General features: G+C 34.7%; 1 protein-coding gene across 39 annotated transcripts in view; it reads right to left on the reverse strand.

Annotated features, from left to right (window-relative positions):
* The window catches only part of FIP1L1 (factor interacting with PAPOLA and CPSF1), a 75,436-nt gene that overhangs the window by 59,765 nt on the left and 3,574 nt on the right, over nt 1-12,097 (reverse strand). For 38 of the 39 annotated variants that reach the window (XM_014853506.3, XM_014853508.3, XM_044765990.2 and 35 more), the window contains 4 exons: nt 7,564-7,621; nt 6,088-6,191; nt 1,229-1,293; nt 354-461 (listed from right to left, as the gene is read on the reverse strand). In XM_014853506.3, the coding sequence (XP_014708992.1) occupies nt 354-461; nt 1,229-1,293; nt 6,088-6,191; nt 7,564-7,621 (335 nt within the window). The remainder of the gene's footprint in view (nt 1-353; nt 462-1,228; nt 1,294-6,087; nt 6,192-7,563; nt 7,622-12,097) is intronic. The other variant, XM_044765997.2, reaches the window with a different exon arrangement.

Here is a 12,097-nt window from a genome sequence, read left to right on the forward strand (position 1 = left end):
TAAAATATAACAAACTATAAAAATATAAATTTAGAGTTCTGTTAGTCTTATCAGTCCTTCTAATCTTACCAGCTCTCCCAATTACCATCATAAAACGGGACTATAAAAATCTTTGACCAAATTATTTCCTTTAGAAATGACATCATAATAAAACAATATGCAAATCTACTTTTATATAATGCTAGGCCACCAGTAAGATTTAATAATACAGGTCATTATTACTCATCATGTGTTTAAGACAACAAAAATAACATTAAAAAAATAATATTCTAAATTGATGCTGAAAAATACTTTTCTAATGACTGTTTATATTAAAAATCTTTCGAAATTGATATAATCCACGATAATCTTACCAGGTTTACGCCATGGTTTATCTTCAAAAGAATCCAAATCCACCTCCAAGAGTGGAACTCCATTAATGCTTCCGGGTGCATCAAGGTCTACCCCTTTGACTTTTGTTCCTATTTTATAAAATTGCAAAATGGTGAAGGAGCTACAGCAACAAAAAGCTGAGAGATACCATAGACAAACAGAAAACACTGACACCTTTTTACTATTGCTAGCACTAAATATGGCAATGGTTCCAAACAAATCATTAATGTTTACCATAAATAAAAGGTGAGGTCAAACTTTATGGTGTAGCTGTAAGACAAACTGGATAGAGAGATTAGGGATACTAATGTTACTTAGAATAAGGGATTTCTGCACCAATAAAAAGTTGCTAACTTTCATATTTTAAATCACTGTTTTTGTCCAGCCTGTCAGCTAAGACAGGTTTTTACCTTTTAAAAGGTTACAAAACAGGGGCTGGCCCCGTGGCCGAGTGGTTAAGTTCGCGCGCTCTGCTGCAGGCGGCCCAGTGTTTCGTTGGTTCGAATCCTGGGCGCGGACATGGCACTGCTCATCAGACCACGCTGAGGCAGCGTCCCACATGCCACAACTAGAGGGACCCACAACGAAGAGTATACAACTGTGTACCGGGGGGCTTTGGGGAGAAAAAGGAAAAAAAAATAAAAAAAATAAAATCTTTAAAAAAAAAAAAAAAAAAGGTTACAAAACAAACAAGTAAAAAAAAAAACCCCAAACAAATCAAGTGACAGGAACCCTATGTGGCCTACACAGCCTAAAATACTTATGATGTAGCCCAGAAAAAGTTCGCCCATCTCCCTGATATATGGTCAAAAATTGCTCTTTTTGGTTGAGCTGTAACAGCTAATACAAATTTTACCTGTAGTTCCATAAACTCTTCCTCCTGTCTTGATGTTAAGATTTACAGGTGCTGTACCATAACTCCTAAACGCAAAATAATAAAAATTATCCTGAGAAACTTAACAACAGCAATATATTCAATGTGTACAAATAAATTATACCCACATAGTAAGTGGATAGACTGACACTGGCTCACACATTTTAGAAAATGTTTTAAACTAATTCTAAAGATCTGTCACTTGCTCAATAAAAGATAAAAACAAGTAGTTTTCAGAAGTCTGACCTGTTTTCCATCTCAAAACCCTACCTGCCACTAACTCAATATCCCATTGTAACAAACTTTACAAGAAATTTGGCTGGGAAGGGAAGAATAATTAATGTCTTGTCTTCATTTCCTTGTCTCCTAGTTATTCAACATACAAAAATCCTGCAAGAATGAAATTTCTCTACCTTGTTCCCAAATCCAGTGATCTCCTTTTAGTACTTCCTCCATTTGATATGGTTGATAAATCCTCTTTCAAATACCCATGGAGTACTTGTGTCCATAACATGAATTCATTTACATGAAATTCAAAAATAAATACAGGGTGAAGGCAGAACAGTGTTTGGTGGCGGTTGGTGGTTAATGACTGAGAGGAAACAAGACGGAAGTTTCTAAAATGGTAGTAATGTTCCCTATCTTGATGTGGGTTGTGTTTACATGAATGTACACATTTGAAAAAAGTGAGCTATATTTTTTTTTAATGTAGCGTAATACACATGTGGTAGAGAAAAAAAACAAAATCTGGAGTCAGAGAGACCGAGTTTCAAATACAATTTTTCTCTATTATTAGTTATGTAACCTTGGCCAAGTTATTTAAGGCTCCATGGACCTTGTACAAATTTTCTGTAATATGCATTTATAGACAGTTCCTTACTTTTCTACAGAATGCAATCTCGTATATGAGTAAGAACATCAAATATACTAACCAAAATAGACTTAAACATTATCACAGAGATTAGGGAGAAGGAGATACAGGGGAGTGGGTAAGGAAGAAGGCTTGATTCTCACAGAGCAAAAAGATATTAGCAAGACCTCAAGTTATGGACAACGTTTTCAGTGATATATTTCTCACCTTACGTTGTTATTTCATTTGGTTCCTTACCCTCACAAGTTTCATCAACTGGACTTGTAAAGATTCATTGTTTTTGATCTGCCTAATGACTTCCATCTTTTGTCGCCAATGTACTAAATTTATGAGACTTAGGTTATTCACTTACATTAGACCTATCATTTTTCTGTTTTCTGCTTAAAAAAAGGATAAATGTAATAAAATATTCAAATAATTGTATAATGGGCCATTGCTATAACTGTAAAAGTATGAAACAGCACAAATTGAACGGTTACTGTCAAGCAGCACTATCATTACCAACTTGAAATGTTTAATCATCTCACTGACTAATTAATTCATTTAATAACTGCTTCAGCACCAAAAACACATGAGACAGAGTTCTAGGCTAACGAGAGAGAATGAGGAGCTAGACAAATATGGTTCCTGTCCCATGATGCTTACCCTTGAACAATCTAAATACATCACAGCAAAGGCATTTTTGGGGTATCTATACATGATATACAAAAGTTCTAGCCGTTTGAAAATCAACTGTACAAAAATCAAGGAATTTCTCTAAACGGTCTTACAGGACTGCTAAAGGATAAAACAGTATTTATGAAAGGCTTAGCCATGAGTTCAATAAATGAACTTCTTTGTTTCCCACTTAGCCACTCTCCCTTCCTCATTCTGCCTTTTAAACATCACATTTCCTTTTTAAAGCCACCAAGCCTTTGCATTGTCTGTAGAGAAGGTTACCTATCTGGAAAATTGTACTTAAGCAAATCTGATACTGTCCAATAGACCCCCACAAGGTCTCAGACTTCTCTAGGTGCTAGATCTTACATACTTGGGTGTCTAATGGAACTTCAAAATATATGCATCAAAAAAATTTATTCTAACTTGCTCCTTCCACATTATCCATGCATAGTAACATACTTACGTACTCAATAAACTGCTCTAGAAACCTTTAAGTCATTGAGTCCTTTATCTCCCTCTCCATCTGCAACCAACCAGTTACCCATGTTATTTCTAGTTATTATTCACTCAAATATATCTTATTTTCCCCTCCATCCCTCTACTGCTGCTGGCTTAGGTTGGATTACCATCTCATGTGGACAATTACTTTAAATCTACTAATTTCTATCTAGTGCATCTCAACTACTGCTGTTAGTTACCTTTTCAAATAATCTGACCTGCCTAAATCTTCGAAGGTTCTGTGATGACATTGTAAAAAGTCTTAACTCCCTCCTTAAGTGGTTTCAATCATCCTTTCTCATCTACCTTATCCTCCAGTCATGTGGTTCCTCCTAGCCATGCTTCCACTACATCTAAGTAGCGCCCTCTGCCTGAATCATCAGTCCTCTTCCTTCTATCTTAAGAATTATCCAAAGAAGTTCAATCTTACCTCCTCTGGGATGTTCTCTTCGACACCTGTCAACTTCTAGCAACTCTCTTAAAGCTTTCAAATCGCTTTGTACATGTTTCCATTCTAGCACTTATACTACACTCAAAGTATTTCCTCACGTCTGTTTTCCTCTTACTTCTGGTAAATAAGGACTGTTTTATTATTTTTCATATTCCCATCATCAATTAATACAGTTCCAGACAAACAGTCTTTAAAAAGTATTTACTGAGTGGATGGATAAATAAATCTCAAAGATACAGCTAAGAAACCACCTCTCTATACAAATTATTCCTACTCTAAGATTTGCTTTTCTTCATAGCTTACTTATAGATAAGATGAATTTTCTGACAAAAGTATGTTACCTAAAAAAATGCTATTTCGTACTTCCTAACAGCTTACAATAAACCAATTCACTATTGTTCCCTGAACACAACTTGCTCTTTAAATTTACTTCTGAAAATGCTGTGCACAAAGTAAACATTCATCAAATTTTATTTTCTCACTGGCTTTCTTTCAGTTTTCAAAGGATACATTTTGAGATATCAAGGTTAAATAAGCTTTATACCCTTTAGAAAGATCTGTAACTTACTTTGAAATGCATTAAAAAACACATAAAAAATACACGGATTGATAAATAAAGGCATGGATAGATGGTATTTATATATATGTGATAAAGCAAACATAGCAAAATGTAAATTGTATATTCTCGGTGACAGATAAATGGGTGTTCGCATATCAATTCCTTTAACTTTTCTGAATATTTGAAAATTTTCCTAGTCAAATATTGAGGAAAACCGTTCAAAGATGATTGGGTTTTTAACATGCAGTCTGTTTAGTCAATAAACATTTACTGAATACTTACTACATGTAAGGCAATGTGAGGAATAAGAAAATTCATAAACTATGCTTTCTACTCTTAAGTCTAAAGGCGATAAACTCATCCAAACATAACTACAATTCATCAAACTAGAAATTGCTATAAGAAATAAACTTCAGATAAAGTACTATGGGAGTCTGTGCATGTAATATTTGCATGCAATTCCCACCAAAAACTGGTTGTATTAATAATTAAAAAAGTCACTATTTGCCTTAACTGTTCTATATTTGTAAATAACTTTATGTAACAGCATTTATTATACATGCAATGATTATTACAGCGTTACATTAAAGTGTTTCTTTTGCATAATGTAGATGGTAAAGGCCTATTAGCATAAAGGCCTACTAGTGTTGTATTATAAGCCCAATACTAATTACTTAAGTGAGGATGAGGAGAACATGAAGAGTTATGTACCTTTACATGAATAATTTAGTCTTTTTTCAACCCTGCTCCCTGAAAAGTTGCTGGGGTTTTAAAATTACATAGGCAGTCATTATTATAATGCAAAACTGACTACAACAAATACTGATTACCTTTAAGCTTCCTGAAATAAATAACTTTTGAAAAAATGGCTCTACTGAAAAAATAAAATATTCAAAAGTATTTATGTAAATATTGGTTGATTCCAGATAAGGCAACTTAATGAACTATAGCACAATTAATGAAAAGTTTATGTTCCCAATGCACAACTACCACATTATATATCCAATCTGAAAAACATGGAAAAAATATTGACTCTTATTCTACCACCATAACAAAATCACAATTTGTACCTTAATACATTCCCTTCCAAACTTTCTGTAAGATTCTTTATGTGCTCAGTGAGTCAATGACAGTCCATTCACTTGATCAGTTTTATGGACTACAAAACTTCAGATAACATATTGGTCTAAAAAGCCTACAGGATAATTAACAACTTGAAAAATACACTATGAGGAGCAATAGGAAATACTTTTGATATTATTTTTACTGGACAAAAAATTAAAAATCTAACCTCAGGTTTGGATAAGCAATAAAATGGAAGGACAATACAGATGAAAACTGCAATCTACAGTTTTCTAAGTAAAGAATTTGTAGTACTCAATTCATTTATAAAAACACGTTAACTTTAGAAATCAAAAACTGCTGCTTTCATGTAACTTTACCTAATTATCTTTAGGAAAGAAATATTTCCAAGGTCACATCCCTTTTTATCATGAGATATAACTGACATATAACATTGTATTAATTTTAGGGGTACAACATAATGATTTGATGTATGTATAAATTGAAAAATGATTACAAGAATTAACACCCATCACCACATAGTTATGAACTTTTTTTTCTTGTGATGAGAACTTTTAAAGATCCACTCTCTTAGAAACTCATGGTGAAATTTTAAAAGCGTTCTTTCATATCACGGTAAGATAGAAAAATGTAAAGACAATAGAATAAACTACTAATGGTTTGATATAAGCACAGTACCTTTGATTTAGGCACATAATCATTAGTTAAAAATAACTTACCCATACTGTGGTGCTCCCGTTTTAATGTCTCCTATAGTGACATGAACATCATCCTCATCATCATCACTGTCACTATCACTATCATCTTCAGTCTCGGTCACTTTCTAAACCAACATAAACAATTATAAAATATATTCAATAATCCATTTCAATATCTCATACAAATAACTAAAAAAGTAACCATTTTGTGTTTTTTTAGCTAGTTTTAGAGAAAAGAGTTACAAGCTCATAGTATTGCTACCTATTTCAACTCATTTACAACTTTGATGTTTTACATGATAAAAAGGGGTAAGAATGTGAAATAACACCTTTTATCAGGATTATCTTTTTGTAAATAACGTCTCAGGTTATTTTTTTTTTTAATTTTGAGGAAGATTAGCCCTGAGCTAACATTGGCCTCCAATCCTCCTCCTTTTGCTGAGGACGATTGGCCCTGAGCTAACATCTGTGCTCATCTTCCTCTATTTTAGACACCTGCCACAGCAAGGCTTGACAAGCAGTGCGTAGGTCTGCGCCCAGGATCCAAACCCGTGAAGCTCAGGCTGCCTAAGCAGAGTGTGTGAACTTAACCACTATGCCACCAGGCCAGCCCCACACCTCAGGTACATTTTTCCTATTATTTATAACTGCTCCTCTTGCAAAAAGCATCTAAAGCAATGGACTAAGATAAGATATCCAGAGGACAAAATTATGAAAAATAAGTATTTGAGGAGTTCTTGGCAAAAAGAATACAACGGTTAAGAGGAAAACAATTAATTGCAAGAATCGTGGCGTTATGGTTAAAAACCAGCAAATAGTAAAGGAGCAGCTCACTTATTCCTGGCCTTCATTTATACCCAGAAGATGCCCTGCATGCAAACAGTTGAGGGAATAGTTCGTTTCTATGAGTAAAAGTAGGGCCATTTATGAAGGTTTTATTTTGGCTCTAAAAGGCTATTTTGTGCTTAGTCACATAATAGCAAATAAAAAAAGTAGATTATCTAGGCAAAAATACTTTTCTGTACAGAAGTTCAAGCTCACAAAATAACAATTCCCTTTTTGCAGGATTAGAATATTAAAATAAACATAGGACCAATTACATGTTCAACTCCCCAAAACACCACTTTTAACAAGCATGAGGTCAGATGTCACTTACGTTTAAAAAATGTGCTAAAAATCTATGACAATCAAACTTGGGTTGTGGGAGTCAATATTTGCTTTGAAAATCAGGCTCACTATTTGGTTGATCTGCCACCATTCATTTCCTTGAAAGCAATGAACATCAAGCCTGTGCACATGGTCTATTTCATCTGAAGTCTCTTCCCACGATTTCTTCTCCTTATCGCTATGATTTTGATGGCACCAGATAAGGTAGAAGATAGAAGACAGGGCCAGATCATGAAAGACTGAAAGTCATGTTAACTTTTGGTTTTCCTCCTAAGCGAATGGGAAAGATTTGAAACAGGGAAGTAACTGGATTTCAAAGCCTTATGTTACCGGTTTAGGTACGCCGTTTTCAGCAGTTTCATCCTCAATTCCAGATGGAGGATTAGCACTACAAACAAAAATAAGCGCACATGTCTGGTATTACTTTTCAGAAGTACAGATAGAGTATACTAGTATTTTTAAGCTATGCCTGATAGTTTCCTAAAAGTGTTGTCTCCACTGCCTGGTAGAAAATGATAAAAACTGCCTGTCTTATTCCACTATTCATAATGCCTTGCATAAAAACACATACTCAACATTGCAAGTAGAATGGAATTGCCTCCACAATTTATTAATATCAAATTTGAAATTTGACAGTAGTATATAATTTGAGTTCTTTTACATTTTTAAAACATGCATCACACTTAATTAATTTTACTTATCCTAAATCTTCATGGAACATCCACTATGTGCCAGGTACTACTGTAACTGCCAAGGATGATGTAACACACAGTTTCCAAGGAACTCAGATTTGTGGTATGATCACATTGTCTTTCTATATTCAGTTAACATGCATGCTTCTTCCTGGTTTTCTGTTTCTTGTGGAATGTTCTTTGTTGTATAAGAAATACTAAAAGAAGATTTAAAACTTATCTTAATGTAAGACTGCCTTCCAATTTGATACCAATAAGGAGCTCCAGACCTAATTTTGATGCATTAAAAAACTACTTTTTTAAGGCCAGTTAATAACTGAATTTGCCCTGTTACAACAAAATTGATATATAACAATAAAATATTTTTATTCTCACATGAGACTCAAGCATATGGCCATTAACCATCAAATAAAACTTTTAGTACTACAGTGTAATTGGTGTCTTATATATTTTTTCCCCCTCTAAGGAAGATTGGCCCTGAACTAACATCTGTGCCCATCTTCTTCTACTTTATATGTGGGATGCCTGCCACAGCATGGCTTGACAAATGGTGTGTAGATCCACAGCGGGGATCCAAACCAGAGAACTCCAGGCTGCCGAAGCAGAATGTGTGAACTTAATGGCTGTGCCACCGGGCCGGCCCCCTTATATTTTTAATAATTATAATTTCAATGGTGGGAATTAACCTTTAACCTCATTTTATAGATAAGGAAATTGAAGTATAAAGCAACTAACTCACAATTATTTAGCAGCATTTCAAAGAAAAATGTCCAGATGTTGATATAGTTCAAAGCTCTTTTTATTAGATTTTTGCTAATTTCTTCTAAACTTCCCTTTCTATCAAGCAGTTTCTGTATAAGTCAGTTCAATCTCTACAGTGGTACTTTATAATACAATCCCCAAATAAAGCAAAATGAAGGACAAAACCCAAAAATGTATCTGTTACATTTTCAGTGTTCTACTGTTTGACCCAAGATGATAAATACACAACTATAATTCTTCAGTATATTTACCTCCTGCTTAAATAAGCTTCTAGGTAGCTAGAAACAAGTTCAGCTAGCTTTTTACGTCACAAAGCATATGTTTAGCCAAAATTTGCATAGACAAAACATGACAAACTGGAGACAGTTTAATGCAATGGTTAAAAAAAGAAGAGATTTTAACAATTAACCCAGTCACAAAGAAGCTGGGGAAAACTCTAATAGTAAAGACTCAGCTCAGTTAGGGCAATGCAAGGATGTACCAAGCTGGATACTATAACACAGGTTTCGCAGAGGACTCTTCCCCAATAGATTTTTAATTCTCTATCACCATTAAAATGTTAGAAAACATGATAAACTTATAGACTTCTAGAAAAATAAAATTTTAAGGATAGATCTTTACCATAGGACAAAATAAACTTATTAGCTCTCCAAGTAAAGTTTTAATAAGGAATATAAAGATATTTTGTCAGTGATGCTCAAGGAAAGCAGAAGGCTTCTCTTCAATAAATTTAACCAAGCTGTGTATTGAGGAATTAAAATCAAAGAATGCTCAATCAGAAAATAAGTTTCGAGAATTGTAGCCAACTACTGATACAAACAGAAATTAATGGAATAAAGATTAGCTCGTAAACAACGTGTATTTGATTGTGAATCTGTACCGTTATCAATTAATTTCTTGACCAACTGAAAAATGCAGTATAAAGAAATAATTACTTTCATAATTATAAACTACACATCCCAACTCTGTGGTTAACTGAGATTAGGGTTAGAAACTAGGTTGGATATATAAATTTCAAAACTAAATGATAAAATTTCAGATGACATAAATGCAAAAATTCTCAACAAAATTTTGGCAACCCGAATTCAGCAATACATCAAAAGGATCATACATCATGATCAAGTGGGATTCATACCAGGGACAGAGGGATGGTTCGACATCCGCAAATCAATCAACGTGATACACCACATCAACAAACTGAGGAATAAAAACCATATGATCATCTCAACAGATGCAGAGAAAACATCTGACAAGATCCAACAGCCATTTATGATAAAAACTCTGAACAAAATGGGGACAGAAGGAAATTACCTCAACATAATAATGGCCACATATGACAAACCCACTGCCAACATCATACTCAATGGGCAAAAGCTGAGCGCCATCCCCCTGAAAACAGGAATGAGACAAGGATGCCCTCTGTCCCCACTCTTATTCAGTGTAGTACTGGAGGTTTTGGCCAGAGCAATTAGGCAAGAAAAAGGAATAAAAGGAATCCAAATAGGGAGGGAAGAAGTGAAACTTGCTGTTTGCAGACGACATGATCTTATATATAGAAAACCCTAAAGAATCCATTGGAAAACTTTTAGAAGTAATCAACAACTACAGCAAAGTGGCAGAGTATAAAATCAACTTTCAGAAAGCAGTAGCATTTCTATACTCTAATAACAAATTAACAGAAAAAGAACTCAAGAACACAATACCATTCACAATTCCAACAAAAAGAATAAAATACCTTGGGGTGAATTTAACTAAGGAAGTGAAAGACCTATACAATGAAAACTACAAGACTTTCCCAAAAGAAATGGATGGTGACATAAAGAGATGGAAAGACATTCCATGTACATGGATTGGAAGAATAAACAGTTAAAATGTCCATACTACCTAAAGCAATCTACAGATTCAACACAATCCCAATCAGAATCCCAAGGACATTCTTTACAGAAACAGAACAAAGAATCCTAAAATTCATATGGAGCAACAAAAGACCCCGAATTGCTAAAGCAATCCTGAGAAAAAAGAACAAAGCTGGAGGCATCACAATCCCTGACTTCAAAACATACTACAAAGCTACAGCAATCAAAACAGCATGGTACTGGTACAAAAACAGGTGCACAGATCAATGGAACAGAATTGAAAGCCCAGAAATAAAACCACACATCTATGGACAGCTAATCTTTGACAAAAGAGTTGAGGGCATACAATGGAGAAAAGAAAGTCTTTTCAACAAATGGTGCTGGGAAAACCGGAAAGCCATATGTAAAAGAATGAAAATCGACCATTCTTTCTCACCATTCACCAAAATAAACTCAAAATGGATCAAAGACCTAAAGTTAAGACCTAAAACCATAAGTCTTCTAGAAGAAAATATAGGCAGTACACTCTTTGACATCAGTATTAAAAGAATCTTTTCGGATACCATGTCTTCTCAGACAAGGGAAACAATAGACAGGATAAACAAATGGGACTTCATCAGACTAAAGAGCTGCTTCAAGGCAAGGGAAAACAGGATTGAAACAAAAAGACCACCCACTAATTGGGAAAAAATATTTGCAAGTCATTCATCTGACAAAGGATTAATCTCCATAATATATAAAGAACTCATACAACTCAACAACAAAAAAATCAAACAACCCAATCAAAAAATGGGCAGGAGATATGAACAGACATTTCTCCAAAGATATACAGACGGCTAATAGGCACATGAAAAGATGTTCATCATCACTGATCATCAGAGAAATGCAAACCAAAATTACAATAAGATATCACCTTACACCCGTTAGAATGACAAAAATAACCAAAACAAAAAGTAACAAATGTTGGCGAGGTTGTGGAGAAAAAGGAACCCCCATACACTGCTGGTGGGAATGCAAACTGGTGCAGCCACTATGGAAAACAGTATGGAGATTTCTGAAAAAATTACAAATGGAAATAACATAAGACCCAGCCATCCCACTACTGGGTATCTATCCAAAGAACTTGAAATCAGCAATTCAAAGAGACCCATGCACCCCTATGTTCATTGCAGCACTATTTACAATAGCCAAGATGTGGAAGCAACAAAGTGTCCATCAACTGATGATCAGATAAAGAAGATATGGTGTATACACACACACACACACACACACACACACACACACACACACACACACACACACACACAAATGGAATACTACTCAGCCATAAAAAAGGATAAAATCGTCCCATTCACAACACCATGGATGGACCTTGAGGGAATTATGTTAAGTGAAATAAGCCAGATAGAGAAAGACAATCTCTGTATGACTCCACTCAGATGTGCAAGTTAAACATGTAGACAAAGAGAACAGATTTGTGGTTACCAGGGGAAAGGGGGGTTGGGGGGTGGGCACAAAGGGTGAAGTAGTGCACCTACAACACGACTGACAAAC

This window comes from Equus asinus, chromosome 3, assembly GCF_041296235.1.
Source record: "Equus asinus isolate D_3611 breed Donkey chromosome 3, EquAss-T2T_v2, whole genome shotgun sequence".
In the NCBI taxonomy this organism is placed as follows: Eukaryota; Metazoa; Chordata; class Mammalia; order Perissodactyla; family Equidae; genus Equus; species Equus asinus.